The sequence below is a fragment of the Dermacentor albipictus genome, chromosome 5 (genome assembly GCF_038994185.2).
Source record: "Dermacentor albipictus isolate Rhodes 1998 colony chromosome 5, USDA_Dalb.pri_finalv2, whole genome shotgun sequence".
Taxonomy (NCBI): domain Eukaryota; kingdom Metazoa; phylum Arthropoda; class Arachnida; order Ixodida; family Ixodidae; genus Dermacentor; species Dermacentor albipictus.
The window spans coordinates 103,679,293-103,703,129 of record NC_091825.1 but is presented as its reverse complement, the minus strand read 5'-3'; the positions used below and the strand labels follow the sequence as shown (position 1 = coordinate 103,703,129).

At 46.1% G+C, this 23,837-nt stretch overlaps 2 protein-coding genes across 3 annotated transcripts in view; one reads left to right on the top strand and one right to left on the bottom strand.

Annotated features, from left to right (window-relative positions):
• Positions 1–17,294, top strand: part of Tab2 (TAK1-associated binding protein 2) — a 32,263-nt gene extending 14,969 nt beyond the window's left edge. For both annotated transcript variants that reach the window (XM_065437056.2, XM_065437057.2), the window contains exons 6-8: positions 2,711–2,927; positions 6,801–6,947; positions 16,953–17,294. In XM_065437056.2, the coding sequence (XP_065293128.1) occupies positions 2,711–2,927; positions 6,801–6,947; positions 16,953–16,960 (372 nt within the window). In that variant the 3' untranslated portion in view covers positions 16,961–17,294. The remainder of the gene's footprint in view (positions 1–2,710; positions 2,928–6,800; positions 6,948–16,952) is intronic.
• Positions 17,295–17,408: 114 nt separating this feature from the next.
• Positions 17,409–19,405, bottom strand: LOC135905929 (glutamate-rich protein 3-like). The gene has a single exon (XM_065437055.2). The coding sequence runs from the start codon at positions 18,988–18,990 to the stop codon at positions 17,431–17,433; it is 1,560 nt and encodes a 519-aa protein (XP_065293127.1). The 5' UTR covers positions 18,991–19,405; the 3' UTR covers positions 17,409–17,430.
• Positions 19,406–23,837: the final 4,432 nt, after the last annotated feature.

The following is a 23,837-nucleotide window of genomic DNA, read 5'->3' as shown; positions in this document are numbered from 1 at the left end:
GCTGAGAAATCTTGTGGCCAGGAACGATTTTGACGCAACCAACAGAGACAGAACGCAAGCAATGAAGCTGTTTGCAGAACTGCGCAGAATGAGGAGCCAGCAAGCAATTTGGGAGCAGTGCAGTTGGCACGGTCCATTCGTGTTTCAAAGGGTGGCGCATCTTAGAGCTATGGGTGCAGTCCAATCCTGTGTAGAGGGGGGGAAGGGCAGTGGGAGAGAGGCGCTCGGAGAAGGCTGGAAAATGAGCGTGCGGCGGCTGTTGGGGCAGCGGGCCATCATTCAGCGACTTGAATCTCTCTCTCTCTCTCTCTCTCTCCAAGAATTTTGCAATTCACTACCTTTCAGCACGGACACCCAGCAGCCAGACTTCATTATAACCAGCAATGCGGCAACAGGGCAATGTAGAAAGTGGGTTATCTCACCATGGAAAACATACAAAAGTTGATGGGGCAGCAGCTTCTCATTGTTATAACTGGTATATTGTTAAGACCGATATCGTTATAAGTGGGTTGACTGTATACGCATACCCCTACATAGTTTGTTTGGACATCCCCACTGTAACTTAGGGATGTCCTAGGGTGTGGTTTACTTGATATGCCCTAGATTCACTATCACGCTTTTGATGCGAGAGCATAAAGTGGCTCATTGAGTAAAAAAGCCAGCATCAGGCATCTGTAGCAGTGTAAATTCCCATTGGGTGCATCACCACTTCACAAACGGGCCTCGACGCAGCAGAGCGGGTGAAATGAACACTAGCACGCCAGGTGTTGGTAAGGGGAGAGGGCGTTGCCACGACGTTACATCACTCTCATTCTCGGAAACCCGCCGTGGTTGTTCAGTGGCTATGGTGTTGGGCTGCTGAGCACGAGGTCGCGGGATCGAATCCCGGCCATGGCGGCCGCATTTCGATGGGGGCGAAATGCGAAAACACCCGTGTGCTTAGATTTAGGTGCACGTTAAAGAACCCCAGGTGGTCAAAATTTCCGGAGTCCTCCACTACGGCGTGCCTCATAAACATAAAGTGGTTTTGGCACGTAAAACCCCAAATATTATTATTATTATTATCATTCTCGGAAGCTTGTGGTATCAGCACATTCCTGGTCCGCGCAAGCTCTCACGTGCTTCTAACTGTGCCTCGTTAAAGCCAAATCAAAAAGCACAAAGCATATCAACGCACTTGCTTGCCCGTGTGGAATTCATAACACGAAAGAAGACTCAGCCGCATTCATTTGGGCATTATCACATTAACACTTTCGCATTCACAACTCGCAAGAAGTGCTTAGCTGTCCTCAGGTTTTTTTTTTTCTTTGTTCGCCCGAAGCACACCAAATGCAGAACACTTGTTCCAAGTAGAAATGGTAGAAGTGGCTTTATGCCGTAAGTAAAAGTAAGGACAAGGTGTGGGCTATGTGCAAATTTTGCCTTGAGGTGCAGCTTCATGGCAGTGTGGTGTGTGCTGCCATTAAGTCAAGCATCAAAGCTAAGTACCACATCCAGTTTCATTATCTCCTAAGGAACGCCGCCCTGTTCCCTACCCTTTATGTTCAAGCACCTTTCTCCCCTTTTTCATGGTTACTCATTTTCCTATTTCTGAGTCGCAATTTTGCATTTTGACTGTGTTTGCGAATATGGTATTCACTCGCATAAAGAAAGCAGCCCCCACTTTTCCAACTAAGAAGTACGTTTTTCTTTTTCTCGCCTAATAATCGCACCTTGTACTTGCTGCTGTGAAGTAGGAGACACACTGTACAATTCAGCGTGTGATATGGCGTCGGGCGGGTGCGATTGTGTCTGACGCCTGTCGGGCGCTGAATCTTATCGTGTCTCCTACTTTTATTGTGATAGCAATTATATTGGTGCTCCATGCGCTTTTTTGCCGTAGTCGTCGTCACTGCACGCCACATGGTGTAGGATTGAGTGAAAGCGTGCGAGGGAAGCCACAATCGCGGCTCAATCTCGGCTCAATTTGTGTTAAAGCGAATGTTTGCACGTTTATACGACTGATAAAAATACTATCCTTACTTCGTGTAGCTGTCTACACATTTGCTATTGCAATGGATGGTTTGAATTTTGGGTGAAACTGATTTTTTTAGAGGTGGCCAAGGAAAAAAAATTTTTTGCGTAGTTTTACCCCGCATAATGAATGCACCTCCCAAATTTGCACATTTTAACGGGGAAAAAATTGCATTAATTACGCGAATAAATACAGTAGTGTGCACGGCCTCTGCGAATGAACTATGGTCACAATGAGGTGCCCTTAACAGCAGTTCTGTCTGTACAGCATAGCGGATGCTGAGGATAATCAGCATCGCCAAAGAGTTGGGGAACGTTGCCTCTGGACAAAGATACGATATTGGCGAGTCGTGCATCCACAAATGATAACTGCTTTTAAATGATGCGAGCATTGTATGCACTGACTTGCACAGTATGCTCTTTTTTTCTGTCTTATTTTTTTCTTGTTTTCTCTCGCTTTCTCTTTGAGGAGGGTGTTGTAATTGGGAGTCCGGATTATACATGGAAAAATATGGTTGATGTACATTGGACACTGTGACAAACGTGCTTGTTGCTACTGCAAATTAGCTTTTCGCCTGCACCAAGACCTTTACCAAAGATTCATAAGACTATTCTATCGTTGCAAGTGCTTGATATTAAGGGCTGCATGTGAGCCTGTAAGAAAATAAAGAGACAGTGTTCTGCTCTACCGTTTTAGATGGAGGGACTCCGGACCCTGCGGAGGAGGAACCGGACGTTGAACGTAGAGTGCCACTGCCTGCTGAGTGAAGTCGACCTGTATGCACGTGGGGAAGTGCCGTTGGGGGCCACTGACGAGCACTTCTACCATAGGCTAAACCCGGGCCAGGCTGTGCCTCACCCAGTGCCTCTGAGTAGACCTATCCTATCGCCACCCCGGGTGTTACAGTCTAACAGTAAGCAGCCCTAGAGGGGATCATTCATTGCATGCTGCAGCACTCATTGTTCTAGAGTCTTAGAGCAACATCTTTCTTAGCTCTGTGCGTGACATGTATGACTAAGTAGCTGGGCAGGAGAGGGCAATGCCAGGAGTGGAAAGCCTCCGACTTTTTAATGCGTGTCGTTCTTGTAAGCTGACTATACTGCCGCATAGGTTTACAGGGTGGGACATTGTCGCAGGGGACATCTAACCAGTGAATAAAGCCCATACAATTGAAACATTTGTTTACATTGGAAAGTGACTGATATGATCCATCAGACATACATCTACACATAAAAATAAAGTGGCGTCCACTTATAACAAGACCACTTCAAACAATATATAATAATGAAAAAAAAACATGTTACAGTCATCTTCATAATGTACTACATGTTAAAATGTTTACTACAATGATTCCACATTGAGTTAATAGTTTTGACAATTTGTAAAGTATGAGCCACCTAGAAGAGAGAAAAAAAATGGAGGATTATGAATTTCTTGTGATGGCACCGTGCCGTGTACGTGCAACATGGCTTTTAACCCCTGAAGGCTCGATCAGTTGTTCCAAACAGAAGTGAAGCGAAGGAGGTCTCCTTACAGCCCTTCCCACCTTCTCTGCTCAGATGGCTTCGCTCAACTGCTGGCCAGGCACATACGCATGGTCCGAAGGCCACACGAAACGTTTCCTCCCTTGCATCCCAGCATATTCAGCACACTCGACAAACACTGAAGTGTAGTGCAAGGAAGAGCAATTGTGCGTGCACATCGCCCACGTGGTACAATGTTTAAAGTCGGCTAGCAAAATGTCTGACAGCTACTAAAATTCTAAGTTCACGGGAACAAAGCTCACTTTTTTTCAGTCGAACAGGTAATTTCAGTTTATGCGAGGCTAAATAGAATGAGGGAAGCAGAGTGCGACACCTTAGTGCTATGGTCCACCAGGCTGTGCCCCTCCTCGTGCAACAGGCAGCTCTGAAAAGCCTGACAACAACCAGCGTCCATAAACAACTTCCAAAACGGGCACAAGACAGGCAGCCGTGAGAAGATGTCAGCTCTATGAGTGTGGTCCTACCCTACTCGCCGGAAGGAGCAGCTGAGTGGACTGCGCCTACCAACCTAGATAATGTCAGACTGCCTGGTGCCAAGCCACCGTACAAAACAGGCTTTAGCAGCATCAGTAGCCTGCAACCACCCAGCTCCTAGAGCAACCGCTCCCAGAGTCGGAGATAGCAGAAGCCAGTATTTACAGAAAAAATTTGCGCTAGAGGATGTTCGGTGCTCAGATGGCACAGATGAGAATTATGAATATTTGACTGGCGAAGCACTCGTTGCCCAGGTGAAAGGGAGCAAGTCAATAAAAGTGACAGTGACAGCCATTCGCAGCCAGTGTAAGTTGGCCGTCCCAAGAGGTTCCTTGCATGACTTAGTGCCTTCAAGACTGTTTTTTTGCAATAGACCCCTTGCTGAACTGTGTAAAAAACCTAGATGTACTGCAAAAGATGCAAGTTGTCTTAGTGCCAGGCAGACAAAATTAGCTAACTGGATTTGCACTAGTACAACAAAGTGATTATCATAGCATGCTATATTGTCATACAGTACATAAATACTTCGTGTTGTGGTCTTTTTTCTGGCTTGTTCTGCCATACAAACTGGTCATAACAATAATCGGTTATAACAATGCAATTTTTGTACCGATTCACTCCGCTGTATTAGCAGGCCTTTTTGCCATATGTAGATGACATCAATGGCAGAATACTAAGTCTGTGTCTCCTTTAACAGCAGACCGTATTTTACACATTTGTGAAAACAGGGCCCCTGTTTAGAAGTCTGTAACTTGCAAAACTTTACTTTGCAAGCCTTCTGGCACAGATACCGTGGAACCCTGATTACGTGCCCCTGATTTTGCGACGTTACGGGTTTCACGACGTATTAGTGCAGTCCTGGAGAGCTCCCCATAGAGACTATGCATTAAAAATCTAAATTATAAGAAGTGAGATTACGCACGTCCCGTCTCATACAACTGGCACAGAACTGCGAACCTAACCTGAGGAGTGCCACATGCGCCAGTAGCCCTTTTGTGGCACTGTCCTTGTCGTCAGTAGGTGGGGAGCACCCCTTCACACGCAGTAAGCTGATACTGCTTTCTGCTAGCCTCTTTCTTCCTTCCGTCATGTTCGCTGCCTTCTCATTGTTCGTTTCCCTTCCCGCTGTTTGTGCCACTCACCCGCTGCCCACCTTCATTCCTTTGTTGCCATCTCATTGCACTTTCTCTCTGCATTTTTTTGTGTTGAGTGCCCGCTCACGCTCCTTCACGTTTTCTTTTGGAGATAATTTTTCTTTCGCGTAACTCTGCACCAGACACACCTGCGTTTATGGCCGGCATCATTTCTGGCACTGCATCAAGCTGGCTATTTTCGCACACTGCAAAGTGCACTGTTAGCTGTATTTACGTTCATGCATCCAGTGCTGACCTCGTGACAGGGAAACTGTCTTTGAAAGTGGTTCTGAGAATATCGCCCCAGCATGTATGGTAAGCTTGAAAACATGTGCGAATCTTATGAGCGTATTCGCTCGTGCAGTTCAGAGCTTTCTGTCTACACGAGAGACCACAAGGCTTCTCGCGCGACCGTCTGGGTTCCTGGTTTCATGCAGGCCGTCGTATGAGACGGGATGAAGAGGCATGGCCTCACGCTGGCAGCGTACACTGCCACCTTGGAAAAGAATGACACCACAGATGCTGCCATGCCTGTGCCTATGATCACAGATGTGCTAACTAGCAATAACAGCATTCAGAGATTCATCTGTGCAGGCGGCACCATAGGTGACGACCTTGCAAACATCACTGGGCTCGAAAGAAAGATCTTGCTGCGTGGCTGAAAGAAAGCCTATAAGAAACTGATTTTTTTAAACTGGGTAAATGGATTTTGGCATGCTCGGGAGTGTGAATCACAGTACAGCTAGGTACGCTACATCCCTCCAGTAAAGAAAGCGTGATTGGCACCTAGCTGCAATGCAGTATTCATTTCGCAATTAATGTTTTGGCGATTTTGGTTTCCATGCCCTGCAGAGTATTAGCCTGTAGTTTAAATTGAAGCTCTTTGCAACTCTGTAGCGCGAAGCTGTGCATTATAGATAAAATTTTTGTTGGTCGGAATATACTGTGCTGCCCGGATTATACAACATTCTCACGCAGCCTCAAGAAAGTAGTATAATTGGGGCTCCATTGTTTATGTTCACAGTGCAATGTTTGCCTTGTGAAATGCTGTGCCAGCTTTTCTGCATCATCAGACGCACTGGACATATGATAAAGGAAGCAGTTTAGTGAAGAAATATTTTAGCAGTGTGTACTGAACTGCCTTGCATTTTTTATGTGCTCTTGGACACCCGTCATGTTTTATAGTGACCTGATGTGCATACACATCCCTGTGTGCACTTGTGTCTAAGCATAAATTTTTTGCTTCTGACTGCTATAAGAACACTTCCCGCTGTTAGCAGTTCTTATTGTTTAATGCCCTGCTTCCATATTATCCAAAAGGGAATTTATGTGCCTCCATTTGTTGTTACTTGTAAAGGCATACCGAAAAGCCTAATAGTTAAAACACTCATTGTCATCACGTAGCGACTTTTCACCAAAAAGTGAAGTGTCTTGTGCCCCACCCTTTCAACTTTCTCTTCCCATAAATGACACCGTGCAGTTGCAAACTTTTGCACCAGATAATCAAGGGCTGTGGGGCAGCGAATGACATGTGAATCAAACGGGCGCTATCCATCCATAGGATAAACCTCCGAGCTTTCTTTGACTCTTTCCCTCCTTCACGTGTGGTCATGCACCCCAATCTTCCCTGCGCAGCACCCTCACCACGACCAAACAGCATCCTTTCGGAAGACGAGGAGAACCAAGAGGACAACCGGTGGAAGTGCTCCAAATGCACCTTTCTCAATCACCCAGCCCTGGAGGCTTGCGAGCTGTGTGAGATGCCCAAGGCACCTTCGTCAGGTAACTGGGGTCTGCGCTACCTGCACCACCTGAATCTGTCACCTGATCAGCGGTGCTATTGCCACACGTACCTCCAGCGCGCATGACCAGCTACTCAGCCCTGCTCACATGCGACGCAGTGGAAATCACCTTAGTTGGCTTTGTGTAGACTTCGACTTTGTAGATTTTGACGCACACAGCAGTGGAGGGTAGTTATTACTGCAGCCATTCTACTGCGAGATTTGTGGGAAGTGCACTGGTCTTAACTTGGCAGAGGTAATGTTTGTCTATTTATTTCATTGCACTGTCTTTTCCTGTTAAAGTGTGTGTTAGTGTGCTTTTGTGTGTGTATTTTTAGAAATGACCTGCTTTGTTCGAGTGTAGCATTCAGAGGTCAAACTGAGCTATTATTGTGGCCAACCCAATTTGCAGGATAGAGTGGCTTTAATAAGGGGCTTGACATAAACTGCATAGACATTTAATGCTGCCTCTGACAAGAGCCTCGTACTTCCCATCATTCCTATGCATCTCGAATGGGCCATATTTGAAGTTGTTGCACACATCAATGTAAAGATGTCCCTGTAGTAATCTGTATCAGACTGCACAGCAGAGCAGATGTCAAACTAGGATAGCTGTCGTTCTTAAGATGTAGACATGTGCATTGGGACTGCTTGCTTTGTACATAGTTGATGATCAATAATTTGATAGATGAGAAAATTTGTGTTGGGGCAAGAGAAACCACCTCGCCCGGTACGTGTACAATGGTGTTGCTAGGGTAAAAAGTAAGCGGGATGATAAGTAGGAGCCTATCCACTTGTTAGGACTCTGTACTGTAGAGCTTGTATCTACCTGTCTGTTGCATGCGCCAAGAGCACCCTCGATTTTGGCAGTCCCCGTGGTCAATGAAAGGATGTCAAAGCTTACATGTGCCCATTCACTTCCACTTTGATCAGTAGCTCGCATTCAGAACATTTAATTGCAATCTTATTTTCCCTTCCCATTTCCTCTTAAAGGCACAATAAAGAGAAAAATAAGTTCAGCTACATTAGTAAATTACCATATTTGCCGGTGTTTAAGTAACACCTTTGTATAAGACACACCACCTACTTTTTGCGGCTTTAAAAGAAAACATTGATGTATAAAAAGACACACACCTGCATATAAGGCACACCTATTTTTTGCTCAGTCGGCATGATCAAACGTGATTGCACTCGCTTGTACAATAATTGTGAAATGCCATGCTCACCTATTTCAGACTAAATTTCTATAAACAAAATTTTACAAGCTGAAAATTCTAGCAGAATAAATCTTCAACCAACAACACTCCTCTTAGGTGGAGAAACCTGACATTTATTGCGCTTCACTTGAAGTCATCGAAGGTCCCATACTCAGACGCACTGTAAAAAAGTTCAACCACTTTGGCCAGCAGCATTGCTGGGTTACCATCGCGGCCTCTGAATAACTTGTACATCGACACTATAACAGGGTGTCTACCAACCGGGAAAACTGGGAAAACCCGGAATTCTCAGGGATTTTTAGTAGTCTGGAAAAAGTCAGGGAAAACTCAGGGAATTTGGGCCTCCATCAGGGAAAATTAGCGGCAATTTTACTGAAAGGGTCGAAAGTCGCAGTAGTGCTGGCTCGAGTAACAGACAGGAATCGTAATGAATCGTCTTTGACGCCCTGCCGTTGGCTGGAGGAGTTGCTAGTGTACAGTCAAGGACTGACTTTCCGGATTCCCGATAATTTGGACGGCTTCGCGGCACCGCCACGTACCCCACAGAGTCAACGTATCAGAACGTGTGAAATTTCCGACGCAAGAACTCTTCGCCGTCCGATTTTCCGGACGTTTTGCCGTGACGGCAGGTCCGAAACGGCAATAATCAAAGGAACCACGGCTGCCGTTTTGATTGCTTCGCCACCTCGAACCGGCACTCTCGCACGCAGATCCGCTGGCAGCCGTTGCCACCACTGCGGCAACTCTAGGCCTAGCTGCTTCGACGTTCGCTATGAAACTTCTTGTCGTTGGGTGCCGAGTTTTTTATTGAAGGAATTAGCTGCTGCCAGCAATGGCATGGACTCCGCCTTTGTGATCCTCGCGATTGACATAGAAAATGCCGGTTCCTGAAAGTCAGCTTCGCCTCTGAAAGAAATGTTACTTGGTGAAGCATACACAAAAGTATTGCAGTGAAGCATAACAAGCGTGGGAAGGGGCTATTGCCACGGAAAACAGTATGTATTCCTTAATTATACATGGTGCACCCAGTATTTCCTGTCACATTACGAGCACCGATATGTCTAATATGTGTAGCGACAGGCCTTCAGAGCGTTTTCGAACGTGCCTGTGGCGGTTTGAGTCCCTAAGGGCAGTAAATGACACGCATTTATTTTTTTGCAACTGGCCGAATTTTCGGACGTTTTCGCGGCCCCTAGGGAGTTCGAAAAATCGGTTGTGGACTGTGCAACTGACCAAGATGCTTCAAATGGTCCTTGGGGCGAACGAGTGGCGGAAGGAGGACAAGAACAGAAATGAACTACGCATTGAGGAATTAACGGGAAAGGAAGCTTGCTGCCGCCGTTTTGAAGGAGCTTGAGCTCAAAAAATAGTTTTGGCTGATGCCGAGATGCAGGTGTCCCTCATCCGAACCAAAATAAACTCTTCAAAGCAGGGAAACACAACACTCGGGCGTCGTGCGCAGGCTGAGAGTATTTCAGAACAGTTGAGGTTGACTTACGAGTGTTGAGAGAGAATCTCAATTGTGACAGAATTCGGGCCTCATACCACTGAGATTGCAATCAGTTGATAGAAACAGCTCATATTCGAAAATATTTGCTTCTATATGCATCTCCTTTTTATTCGTATTTGAGAATGTCCGACTCCATTGCAATGTTTTTCGAAGACACTTTATTTGCTGTGCATTTTACTAAGCACTGCCTTCTATTTTCTTCTTGAATAACATAAACACTACTTTTTAGTATTCAAATTGGATTAAGTCGCTTCTTTAATTTTTTTCATGTGCCTACTAAGGAGTGACAGCCTCAGGCGACATGTTTTCAGCCCGTCTTGACATAAAACATAGTTCTGCATCACTCAGGGAAATTTGCAGTGGCACTCAGGGAAAACCTGGAAAACTCAGGGAATTTGGAAATGTCAACTTGGTAGACACCCTGTATAAGCATCTTGAAGCATGTCGCTGGCATTGCCTCTGTGGGGTGGCATGGTGTGGAGTGCTCAAGCCGCACACATGAACAGCAATCACATCACACAGCACACCCGAAACGCATAAGAAAGTGAAATGACTACTGGAAGCTCGAAGCACTGCAACTACTGCTGGTACTGCCAAGACTTCACGCATGGTTGGCTTATGATGATGATAACCAAATGGTCCCCATTTTTCTTTTTTACGAACAGATGTCGGGCACTACAATGTTACGATGAGAAGTTGTGCCTTTTTCTTATTTAGTGTGTTAGTTCCGTGGGTGTAAGTTATTTACAAAAAAAATAAACTGCTATAACAGAAAACTAGTATGCGTGACTTCCAATCAAGGAGGTACCTATATCACGGATGCCACGGTAGCAACTTTTACTGCAGCTCCTGTGTTACAGTAGCTCCACTGTGAAAACAAATTAGCTTTCTTCCGCAGTGCTCCCACGCATGGTTTCTTGTACTCGCAAAAAAAAAAAAGGAGACATATTGGTCGCACCAGGTACACTTGGGTTTATGCATATAGAAGACACACCATTGTGTAGGACGCACCAAAGAAAATTTTCAGAAAAGAAATGCGTCTTATTCACCGGAAAATATGGTACCTTTGTACAACTGAGAGAAAGCTTGTTAAGCCAGAAAACAAGCAAAATAGAAAAACCAGCGTTGATGCCGATGCCACCTTTAAGTTCTCGCACCAGTTCGCCATGATGTCATGGATTTTGTCAGCACCTGCTGGGGCCTAGTTAACTGTTACGAATTAAGGTGAAATATGCTGTATTCAAAAAGAGCAAAAGACTGAACATAACAAGTTCGAAGAACTTTTGCTGAGCTACAGTGGCCTAAATACGAGAAAAAAATTTTTAATCCGTGAAGTTACGTTGACATACTGGCTCTCGATTTCCGTCGTGAATAAAAATTTTAATAATCTCATTTTGACCTTCGCTCTCTCAAGGGTTGAATATTCAACCTCTTGCTGGGAAATTGACAAAAATAAAGTTTTGAGAAAATACTTTATCAGTCTAGAAGTGTTCTTCTTTAGCATCGTTTTAAGAATTGTTGTCTCGGAGAGTTCTGAACCATTCAGCTTCTCGGAGAATCCATCTTAACATGGTTCATCTTAATGGCAGTCTGTGTAACATTGTGTGCACCCTTTCACTGTTCATCTGTATACATGTTTTTTGTTGATATATGTATATAGACGTTGTCACTAGTACGCCTCCTGTAGTGTCAACCAACACAGTTGCTAACCTGTTAGTACTGCTAATTGGTATACTTGTTGACTTTGGTAATGACTTACAGTAATGTTAATTGTAAAATGCCACTATAGCTCATACATAATGTTTTGATTGAATTAAATCTCGTACCTGAAGACAGTTTATAACTACCGTATTTACACAATTGTAAGTCGACCCCTTTTTTAACAATTGAAAGTCTGAAGTTGGGGGGTCGACTTACAATCGAAACCAAAACATGGCCCCGCCAAAAAAAGCGATACAAACAAGAGCTACAACGTAGTTACAATTTTATGTTTGCTCTATGGCCCTACCCGTATCTAGCGCCGCTGTTCCCATTTGCAGCGGCACCCTCACAACGGCGGCGCTTGCGGGGAGTATGGGTAGTTCATTGAAGAGCAGACACCGCTCACGGGTTTCTCTTTCTCTGTTTAAAAGCTAGACACGTTCCACTTGACTGCCGGCTACGTGCTACATCTATGCTTCCCCAGTCGTCATGAGTGCTGCAGGCCCACTAATCGTTCGGCACTCGTTCACAGCAGCGTTCAAGGGGGCTGCCATCCTTTGCGCCGAAGAAACAAATCACTGCGCAGCGGGCCGCAATTTCGATGTTTCTAAACGGGTGGTGCGAGAGTGGCGACTGCAGTGAAGCGAAATTTTCACCCTGTGACGGCAAGTGACAAATTTCCCACGTGCCGAAGTCTGGACGCTTTCCGGAGCTGTACGCTAAGCTTGCGGCGTACGTCGCTGAAATGCGTGATCGGTCCCTGCCATTGAAGTGCGACGTGATCATGAAACAGGCCCGGACCTTCGCCTTAATTTTAAGGTTCTGCTCCGCCGTGAGTACAACGAGTAGCTGGCGGCAGAAGATTGCGAAATTACGCCAACCGGACCTGTCAAAAGAGCCTCCGTGATGGCTGCGTGTGGTTGGGTGCATTTGGCTTGGGCTGCTGTTCTGCAAGATGTCCTGGTGCGGTCGTTTGCCAAATTTGAAATTTCGCTGGACCACGACGCGCTGTGGGACTGCAGCAACGATGACGATGGCAGCACTAGTGAAGACGAGTAGTCGAGTGACCATGTCAGCTACTAATAAATTTTCGTTATCGAATGTGCCCTCGGGTATGCTCTCTTTTTTTTTTCTTTTTTTTTTTCGCTCAAGCGATATGGGGGGGTCGACTCACAATCGTGTAAATACGGTATGTTTTCATGCTTGCTTGTGGCCACTGTGGACATAGCAGTTACCTAGCAGTGTGGCAAAATTGCAAGTCTGTTGTATGCACAATGCTCCAGAACTTGGGGAAACCAGGAATTCTTGTCCTCATCATTCAGTTCGTTAGAGGTCGCCTGGAAGTGAACTGAAAGGCTTGTACTATTGTGACCTGAACTAGAGCTGGAGTATCATAAAGGAGGGACACATTTATTGGAGTCTTGTATGTGTTGCAGTACTTACCTGTAAGAGTGCAATTTAGAATAGCACACGTTGACTTCTGAAAGCACAGCCACTTGTTCTCTTGAGCACTGTCCTGTAGTAGCTCTGAAAAAGCAACCTCTGGATTGCTTTAACTCTTTTCCTACCATGGAAAAAATAGGTGTTTTTTGTCGGTTACTCCAGATATTTTTTTCTGAAGTAACTACTGCATGCAATATTTTATTGTAATACAAAAACAAAAAGCAGGATGAATGCACTTTCCATGCATAAAAGTTTTACTAACGAGATGTATGTCATAAAAAGGATATCAATTGCCAAAATCAAGATTGTGGGATAAAATTAAAGTTTGTAAAGGCACACTTGTAGCTACTAAGAAAAAAATAACAAAAATTATGAGATATACAAAATGTTATGCTGTCTAATAGGCACTATCTCTGAAAAAAAAAATTTTTTTTATTGAAATAGGTATTCCACTACAAAAATTTAACTGCATGCACTACAGCTTGGTGTGCATGGCCGCGACCGCCGATGTTCCGAGCTGGTTTGCGTCGTCGTCGCTCCCAGAGTCAAAGTTTGGTCGGGCTTCCGTGCTTCAAAACTTCGTGTGCGCTCTCCTTTTACAGTGACCAGATTTGACAGAGAAACGAATTTATTTGCTGTAAAAGTACATCGCTTTTGGAAATGTTCATTGTATCTGGATGCAGTTTCTGTTGGCAGGGTCCAAAAATCGTAAATGCCCTGAAATGTGGGTGTTATAACCAATAGATCGTTATATCAGGGATTGTTATAAGTGGTTTCAACTGTATATGCGAAGCTGTAGTAGCTTCATGGTGTGCCATGCTACAAAGCAGCTCCTCGATGTGAAACATATCAGGGAGTGTTGGAAGTTGTGCAGTAAGCTCGTTTGCTGTTGCGTTTTGCTGTCATAACATTTCTTGCAGTTTCGGTACATCTCCGTTTTAGCTGGCTTGTGCTGAATGGCTTCAGTTGGTGGAGGAGCACTAATTAGGAGTGCATTCTCAAGTTCTGGGTTGATTTCCATCGTCGACCCTCTCAGAATCAAAGTGAGATGAAAAGGCAGCCATCCTCCGACTTGCTGATGCTCAAGCCATCGGTAAAATCAGCCGCAGGCGTAGTGCATCATGAGATCTACGAGGTTTTGGAGCGTGCATGTCACTTTTGGGGGGGTGGCTGTTATCGCTTTCAACTCCAAGGAGTGCGTGCACACACCTTCAGAACCTGTTCAAAAATCACCGCCAAGTGGGGGAAAAACAAGCCCCATAAGAAACTAAAGTTTAGTTCTCCGGCTATGTGTCAGATGGTGCAGTGTGTCCATGAGCAGTGTGGAAGGTCTCGAAAACAGCATTCAAAACCATTGTTAGTGGGCTAATGATGCCCAATGGGCATGGTAGGGAAAGAGTTAAAGGAGTACTGGCCGGATATTCTCAACTTGTAATTTTATTTAGCTAAATGAACGTTCAAATTTTGTAAACCTTAGCAAAAATACTGACAAGCATCAGAGCGCCTTAAATAATTTACCATATTGTTTCTCTGAACCAGTTTTTGTTTCAGTACCTAGGAGGGTACACTGGCTCACTCCATTTGTGTGATCACTGTGGCTTCTGCTCGTGTGCCTAGCCAGAATAAGTGTGCGCGGCACACTTTTTTTTTTTTTTAATGAGCAACACCCCATACCTGGCCTTATTGCTACACAGCGTCTTGGTAATGTTGATGATACATTGTGAGACGACTTTAGTATCAAATTTAATATACTTTATGTTATGTTAGGACGTGATTCTTTTACAACCAGAAGTGTGTGGTAGAGTTTCTACACATTCTAAAATGTGTGTCTGCACTCCTTGATGCTGTCTTTTTTATTTTCGAAACCTTTTGCTACCATGTACAGTGCTCATGGAATGAAATAGGACACGAAGCATTTAGTAGAACCCTACATATGTGCAAAGTGCGCGAGAGCACCATGTCATGTCTCTAGGAATTTGGTCACCAAAGGTGACGAGGACTCCGATGTAAGTGTACGCACCAGAATTACGTCGATGTGACACGAACTACAGCCGGTTGAAACGAAAGTATGCGCATTACTTAGCCCTAAATTTACGCTTTTCATTCCGTGAGCACTGTACATCACAATCTTGTCACTGTAAGTGATAGTACAAATGTGACAGAAGCCATAATAAAAGGCCTGCACATAGTACCAACTGTTAATGGCTCTTGTACAGCAATGCTAATGCTCCAGGCTTTCCATGCTAACTAGGGTTGTGAACTTTCCACTGCATAATTGAGGGCTTTGTCAGTGCTGTAGGTTGGGGAAGAATACAGGAATGGAAAACAATTATGATGGATGCATATGCTCTGAAAGCTTGGAAATCAAATTAAAACCAGTAACAGGAATATAAATTACAGAATCAACGCCTTTGTCTTGTTAGCAAATCACTAGCCGAATTCACATGTGCCATGCAGGCTACTTGCAAGATGTGAATCATTCTATGAAAGTTAAACATTTTATGGCTAAGCATCAGTGAAACGTGTCTGGAAATCAGTCCTTCATCCATTTTTGAAGAATCAACCTATGCTGTGTATTGGGAATTTACTACTGTAGTTAAAATAATGTTAGCAGCCCTCTTATTTTTATAATGAAGTTATAATGAAGTTGGAATTTAATGTCACCACTTAGCAGCACTAGCTCATACCACAGCAAAACAGTGATGCCTACATTTGCAAAACCTGTTTGGTGCACATTGCATTGTGCTGGAAAGCTTACATGATCATCAGTGTAACACTTGTTTTCCCATTTCTCCTTATAACACATGCTGAGCAAACGTGAGGCAGCAAGTGTAAGTACTTCAATGCAATGGCACCTAAATGATACTGCTACACTTGTTCTGTGTCATGTCCAGTATATTGCATTGTTGCATTGCATTGCATTGCATTGTTGCAATCCTTATGACGTTTTTCACTGGTCAATCTGGAGCGGCCGCCGAAATCCTCGAGCGAGCGCTCAGGTTTCACAAATCCAAATCAGCCAGCGCTCCGCAGGCAATCACACAGGAAGTCTGCATACACGTCACACAAACTGGTTTTGGAAACCATGCCAGACCTATGCTCTGTACGTTTCCACAGCAACCAAAGTCGCCGTCCCCCGTCCGTAATTTGACTGCGGCAGTTGCAGAGTTCTTCATTTACATGTCGCGCCCTCAAGGATTGTGCATAAACAACATACATAGAAGGCCCCCGTACAGCACCTACATCACCTCATAATCGCTGTCGTCCGAGCTCTTATCGTTTAATGTGAGCTAGCAGCACCAAACGGAGCCATCTTTTGAAGCAGCACAATGTTGTGCGTACCAACCGGGTACCGTTTTCACTTGAAAACAGAAGTGACGCGAGCTATTTCCGCCCGAAACCGCACCTCGGTGGTGGAGCAAGTGAGAGCAATCCGGTGCGGAGCAAGTTGATCCGTAACGACCAGCGGAAAGCGCGCACCTGCTCCAGATCGACCAGTAAAATCAGAAATTTCACTGGCAAGGAATCCGAAAGGATTCCTTGACACATAGCAAGAAATCCTGCTCTGAATAGACCAGTGAAAAACGCCATTAATGTTACGATATTCCTTCAGCTCAACCCATCAATGCTCTTGCCAACAAGGATGCCAACAGTCCTAAGCAGAATTTTTGAAATGCTAACAGGAAGTGTGCACGGTTGCATTCTTTTACCATACCTGCTTCCACCGCTTCCATGCACGTTGCAGTTCATATGTGGTGAAGCAGCTAGACTTGAACCAGCACCTTAATTAGTACTTGTGTTGATGTCAACAATTAGCACATGTGCAGCATACCTTTTTTTTAAAGAACAACATGGCAGGACTTCAAAATGTCCATTGAATCAGACATACAGCTTAACAGAATTTAACTGCATCTGTGAAATATTAGCAAAGGTCCACAAATGTTCTTCTTAGCAGGGAATTCAAAATTGGAGCTTTTTTTAATGGAGGCTAGGGTTCAGTGTTAAAACACTTCTGCTGAACGTGACAAAACTCAAAGCCTGTCGAGACATAGATTGCTTGATGTGTACACTGCTCTTTTGAGTGTTTGTTATCGGCACCTTTTCTGAAGATGTTTTTCTCTCTTGTTTTCATCAGATGTGTGACCGCTAAAGCGCCCACCACAAGTATTCAATGCCAGGAGACAACAGGCATCCAGGGCGTTCACACAAAGACAACACCATGCTTCTCGTCATTGGTGGCACACTGTGTGGAACATTGTACAGATGAACTGTTCAGCTTTTTGTACATACCATTTAAACGTGCTGGTAATGTTTTGGCAAAGGATTGTCCCCTAAGCTTAAGTTATCAGTTGGATAGGATAATTGTGAGGTTCATGCATTCCAGTCATTTGTGACTACATAATTTTTTGTTCTTCACGTAACGTATTTGTCTTCGTTGCATTTGTGTGACAAATAAAAAGTACAGCATTGCATCCTCCGCTAGTGTCCAAGAATATTTATTTAATCTGGACTTTGATCACCCAGACGTGATAAAAACACTGCATGTAGCATGTTACTATAGTAAACAAACCCTTCATAATAAACATATGCATAAACACAACTTCAAATAATATTTATTGGGTAGAGTGCACTTCTGCTTTAACGGTAAGTGTAACTGTCTGAGCATCATCGTCCGAAGAAAAGCTTTCACCACGACATTCGTCAGAGCCCCACTGTTTCTTTTTGTCTTGCACGAAATAGACAGATGGTTTTGCAACATTGTGGCGCATGTTGTACTGACCTCCATCACCAACGTGCGACCCTGTTTCACTATGTACAGACTTCTCACCCGAGTTCTCTGCACTGGTGTAAGTTTCGAAGCTGTTAGAAATAGTGCCACTCTCCTGTACGTTGTTGTCTGTTTGTGTTGAGTCTTGACTCGAAACAGCATAACCTTCAATTTGTTCTCCGACATCCTCAGATTCAGAAGTGCGAAGCTGGGATTGGCTGTGTGATGTTTCTGAGCTGTAATTCGTCCCACTAGAGTAAAGTTCTTTCTCAGCAGCATCCACTATCTCATCATCTGTATGTTCACTTGATTGTTGACTTTTACTGTGTTGGCTTTCATCTTCACTGGCACTGTACTCTTCTGCACTAGATAGAGAGTTCGTAATGGCACCATCTACACTTTGTGCTACACTGTCTACAGCTTCAGAACTACTCGTAACAGGGCTGCTGAGGCCACTTGATTCTTCCGACTTACTGCCAAGAGGTGGCGTTTGTTCGGGCTGTTCTTTCGGCAAGGCTTTGAGTCTCTTCTCAAGTACGCACCTGTAGCACGGGCTTCCGCCCTCGAGCTTGGCAAGCGAGAAGTGACCTTGGGAGCCTCCCAATCGCGTGCCCACGTTGTAACGGTACTCGCAGCAGCTGCTCAGCTGGATGTTCTTTATGTCATCGACGAACACGACAATGCTGAAGGGGTAGCCGCAGTGCCTTCGGGACGCGAACGTGAACGTCGCGCCAGGAGTCACATGGCCGTCGAAGACAGTCAAGGAAGTGCCGCCGCAGTGCTGCTGCGTCACCCTGATCGCCGACTGGCGCGGTTCGGCGACCGCCCTCCGCAAGTCCGACCCGCGGAAGAGCAGCGAGACCTTGCAGTCCGACTTTTTGGGAAAGTGGTTCTTGATGACGAAGAGGCCTTCCCTTGAACTGGCTGGTGTCGAGGGCGTTATGCTCGCCCTCCTGACTGTGCTCCGAGAACCGGCGGCCTGTTGGGTCGGTCGCGGCATGGTCGGCTTGCGTTTTGACGAAGGGTTCACGGGCAGCAGGTAAGGAGACACGGGCTCGCTCATGAGTGCCGTTGGAGGCGCAGCAGCCACAGCAGAGGAGCCCCCGCGGCACGTCGCGCTGGTGAGGTCCGCATTTCTTAGGCTTACGACTCCGCTGTCCCCGGAACTCGTCGTACTCGTTGCGTCCGGGCTCTCCCGGGAGCCGGAGAGGGAGCAGGTGCAACTTTGCGCTCTGGGGTCGTCAGGTTTACCGCCGTGTCGGAGGCACCGCACCAAGCCGACGCGGGCCAAGCGTTGCCTAACCAGGCTCTTGTGAAAGTGGGGCCTGAGGTGTTCGTCATTGAAGCTATCGTAGGAGTCGATAGGGCCCGTGCACTTCTTATGTGCAGCAGCTACCATCCACATAATACACGTGTGACGGCGCCGCTCGTGCGTGCTGTGTGTGTGCCTGGCCGCTGCGCGGTTGCCACGGCAACGTTATTTTGTGTCCCGGTGCGTGATTTTGATCTGCACGCCACTCGGTCCCGCGTCGCAGGTCAAGAACACGGTGCATATATTGTGTCGGCACGTCGGGTTTTGTCAGCGAACGGGAGTCGTCGTAGGTCGGAAGACTCCGTGCCAATGTAACGTTGCGTGTCGACACATGTGGGTCCGCTGAAAGTGGTGCACTTCGCTGGATCACGTGCTTTAACCGCACGACCTCTGCGAACTGCAGTGAAGCCCCCATAAACCGAGCTACACGTAGTCGCCGACATTACTGGAGCAAATCTAATAACATGTGTAACAACCACTCCACTTGCACATAAATAGTTTGTCTCAGGCGGGCTCCGGCGCAATGAATTCGGTAGCGTTTTAATTGCCCTTTTTACGCGCACAAGTTCGACACTGACAGCGCTATTCCAAGACTCAGACTTCCAACATATCGGTCTGCGAAAGAGGTAGACTAAATTTCTTAGCTGATGTTGTTTAGGTCTAGGGTGCCTTTCTTTGCTGGTAGGATGAAACACGATGATCTTCCACCGTGGGATGAAATTAGCTCTTCAATTATAAGCGTGCTACGCCGTAGAACGCTTCTCTCGGCAGAGAAGCTTTTTTGATTAAAACATGTGCACCTGTCCATACATATGTATTTATATACGATTAATCATTTTTCTTATGAACTCATACGAGTGTCACGCGCACTTTTGATCGCGATCAAGCCCGATCCGGATCGAATTTCTCGGTCGTGATTGGCTCCTTTGCGCAAGCTGCGCGAGGGCGCCAATCGCAGTCGAGAATTTCCATCCGCGGATCGGGCTTGATCGCGATCAAAAGTGAACGTGTGACACCGGTATTACTTTATAATTACGTATCCTTCGTCATTGTGCTCTTTTATTGTTTTTAAGGCTTATTCAAACAATTTAAGCATAAATAAAGGGCAATAAATGATTTACCAGCAAGTGCCCTAGCTTTGCAGTTGAGCTGAGAAAGTTTTGTTTAAGTTCAACGTGTATGGATTCGTCGCATAAGCACCTGCAATGATCGACCATTACTAACTTAATTGTAACTACGTACTTGCCTAAGAAGTTCGTTAGAACTGAACAATGAACTGTTTCGATAATTAATTTTTAAACTGTGCATGCTTAGAAGGGGCACGTGTCTGTGGAAACGTGTCAGAGTGGAGTTGATATAAGCTCGTCAATCATACCAGGAATTCTAGCTCACTTTAAGCAACACATATATCGGATGCCACGTCATATGTGGCAAATGCTGGAGTATGGGACTTCCGGATAGGTATCGCATTTTCCCATCCTTCACCTGCGTTTAACCCTCCGAAAACCAGCGACGGCTACATATAGATCCAGACCCAAGGAACTTGTACTCTCAGTTGCTTTGCCGGCACTTGCTTCCACTTATCTTCCTTGTTGATAAACGAGGCGAGTTCCACTTCGAGTGTTCTGTGGCACCTAAACTTATCCCCCCCCCCCCCCCCCCATCTCTGTCTGAAAAACATTTATTCAGAGATTTTTTGTACAGGACGGGTACCAAGGCCCGTTGGGCCGTAAGGTCAGAGCATCCGAGCAGGGCTGCCTCCCAGTCCTCCCGGAAAGGGTTGGGTAGGGGGGTTTGATTTGTTTTTTTTTTCTTCTTTTTTTACATGCCCAAACCAGGTCGGAAATGTCAGGACTTTTCCTCACAGTGCGGGCACTTCCCCGTGCAAGCAGGGTCAAAATATTCAGTATTTTGCTAAGAGCACTCAGAAAAAGCAAGCAAAAGGTCGCCACAAAAAGAGAGAGAGAAAGGAAACTGCGCTGTCTCGAGCACCAAAAATTGTTCCCATAAATTTTGGAAACACGGACTTTATTATCATTCTTACAAGCGTGTCATCCATAATTTTTGTTCAAGGCAAGCATTTGACAAAACTCTACTCTAAAAAGCCAATTGCAGACTTGGCAGTACAACCAAGAACGTTTAGCTAGTAGCATTTCTGAGCCAATCTAGTATTTCCTTCAATCCCCCGCGGTGGCTTAATTAGCGGCTGTGGTGTTGCTATATGCAGTGAACTAGAACTGCGCTGGTAAGCACGAGGTCGCGGGATCAAATCCCAGCCGCGGCGACCGCATTTTGGTGGGTGCGAAATGCAAGTTAACACCGGGGTCCCGTGCATTGGGGGCATGTTAAAAATCTCCTGGTGGTCAAAATTAATCCAGAGTCCCCCACTAAACCCCCAATACGGCGTGTCTCAATCATAATCAAATATATAGTACTTTTGGCACGTAATAATCCCAGAATTCAATGCGCGGTGTTTTGTCAGACGTGTGTTTAACTTCTCTCTGCCCACCCATGCCTGTGAAAACTACATAAACACTGTTTTTACATGGGCTAAGCTTTGCAGGAAACTTCATAAGCAGTGCGCTTACACCTCGAGCTACGTGGAAGTTAACATAATCGTGGCGTGGCCAAAGTACATAGAAGCTAGCCGCAATTTCGCCCGGAAGGCGCAGCGTTGGTATCGATAGCAAAGTACATTAGACTACGCGAAGTAATTGGTACGTAGGTTTATTGGCCGTATAGATTGCAGTAAACATTTGCTTACTTAATAAATTAACGAGCATGGGGTCCGTCTCGCGCGCACATCGACCGCGAGCGCGCTGTCACAACGCTGGCGTAAATTGGCGGCGAGGAGTTACGGAGTCGCCATCTAGCGGAAGCGCCTCGCTGGCGTAGTATGAGAGATCAGGCGGCTCGCTCCTCATAGGTTTTGCTGTCAGCGCTCACTGAAAACACCACGCGCGAGCTCTCGCGGACATTTTATGCGAAGCATATTACGAAAGCTCAACCCAGCTCCTCAGGCGCGGCCAGGCGCGGCGGTGTCGCCTTCAATACCACGTGACACCGTGACGTCACGACAGAGGAGAAACGGGGCTCCAAAGGTGTTCTGTGGCTCCAACTCGCGCCGTCGCCATAGAGAAAGCCGTCGCTCGCGGCGTCGCGGCGGTATATAAGCAGCTGCGCTTGCCTCTGCTAGACACTAACGAGGTGAGATGCCTCCTGGAAACAGAGCTGCTCGTTGGAATAAGAAGCGAAGGTTGCGGCGTGCTACAGAGACTGTTTCTAGGTGGCTTTGCTACGGCGCAGCGACTACGCGCCCCGCATCGGACGCGGTGAGCGTCGAGCAACGCAACGTTCGGCGCCACAACGAAATGTGCGCCTGAGCAAGCGCCGCACGCCTGAGCCGACGCCGACGACACCGGCTTTTCTGCGACACGAGCTCCTTAACGCTGTCGCGTTAAAATAAAGGCTAGTATGCTTCGCATCCTGGGCTTAACCTTCGCTAAGCCACAGCCAGTTTTTGCAAGTACTTTCGAAACGAGAGAAGTTTTTTATTGTCTAAATAATAATCTTGGGCAAAATTGAAAGCACACAATCGTTTACAGACGCCTCTTTACCGAATACGTACAGTGAACGCCACTGCGCGCGGTCGCCGCGATGGAGTCTCCCGGCTTCTTGCGTGAAAGGTAGGTAAACGCTGAGAGCAAGCTATGTGAAATATGTTCTTATAGTGTTTGTATAACTAAATGGAGCGTAATAGAACGAAGCCTCAATGCAGCAATCGCGCAGATTCCCAGCGACCTGCGCGTCTGGATGCTTGTCCGCGCACTGTTTCGCTTTCTCCGCGCGCGCGTTTTCGCACCGTGCCATGAGCTTTAGGCCGCAGAATATGAGCATTTGATAATATACAAGCAACCATTGTTGCGTGGGTGTTATCAGAGCTGTTCAAAAATAACTTCATTGTAGAGACTTCGACGCCTACGGGGACTGTGATGTGCCGTCGCGACGATTCAATCTCTTTTTTTTTTCTTCTAAATTATTTGACCTTTCGATATTATTTCTCGAGTTGCGTCGCACCGTATGTTTATCGGTGTTCTCAGCGTACAATTTCCCGCTGTTCCTTTTTTGTAATCCAGTGCATGCATTGATTCATAACACAAACATTACCATATGCCATGCTTTTTTAATATGTGCTTCTTACCGCCGCCTTTCCACTCCACTCAACTTGCCAGTATCTATAACAGTTCATAGACCAAACAGTCATGACATTAGTCGGGCAGCGGACTCGGGCGAGCGTCTCAGTGCGCGTTTTCAGGGCATCGCAGACCGGGCGCTGTAGCAGAAATCTTCCTCGCGTCTGTGCTTGCTGCATACCCGAGTTGTAGCCGATGTTTGCCGGTTTTATGTTTTGCGAGCCAAACTTCACGCAGCTTGTCCTGCGGCTACGTGTGAATAAGGCTGACTGCGGGCTCCGTTGCGTACATCCGGCATTGTGGCACCGAGCAGCAGCCTACCATGTTGCGCGCCTTCAAAGGCAGCCACTAGCTATTGTAGTGCTTTTAAGCGTTGTAAAGGAGACACTCGAAGCGGGAAAATTTCGCCACCAAATGCGGACCGCAGCGTACGAGGGAATTTAAACTCTCGTTTTCAGCTCGCTAGCTTCGGCGCTCCCGAAGCAGCCGACGCGGCCGCTATGTCCACGTGATCCCTCCTAGCACGTCACGCCGACGGTGGCGCCAGCTTTTACAGTGGTGGAGCTCGAGGCCATATGTAGCAGCGAACGCTTCGTCAATGTTCTTTATTCTATGGCTTCGTGCTGGCTCTCGCTTCACCGCGTCTTCGAAAATTGAGATTATGCGACCTCCAAAAAACACTATTATATATTCGGGCGGGAAGACAGCGCACATTAATCCACCAGTCACTTTGGCTTCCCAGCCTCG

Coding starts and splice junctions, on each gene's coding strand:
- LOC135905929 (XM_065437055.2), bottom strand. CDS start 18,990: ATGTGGATGGTAGCTGCTGCACATAAGAAGTGCACGGGCCCTATCGAC.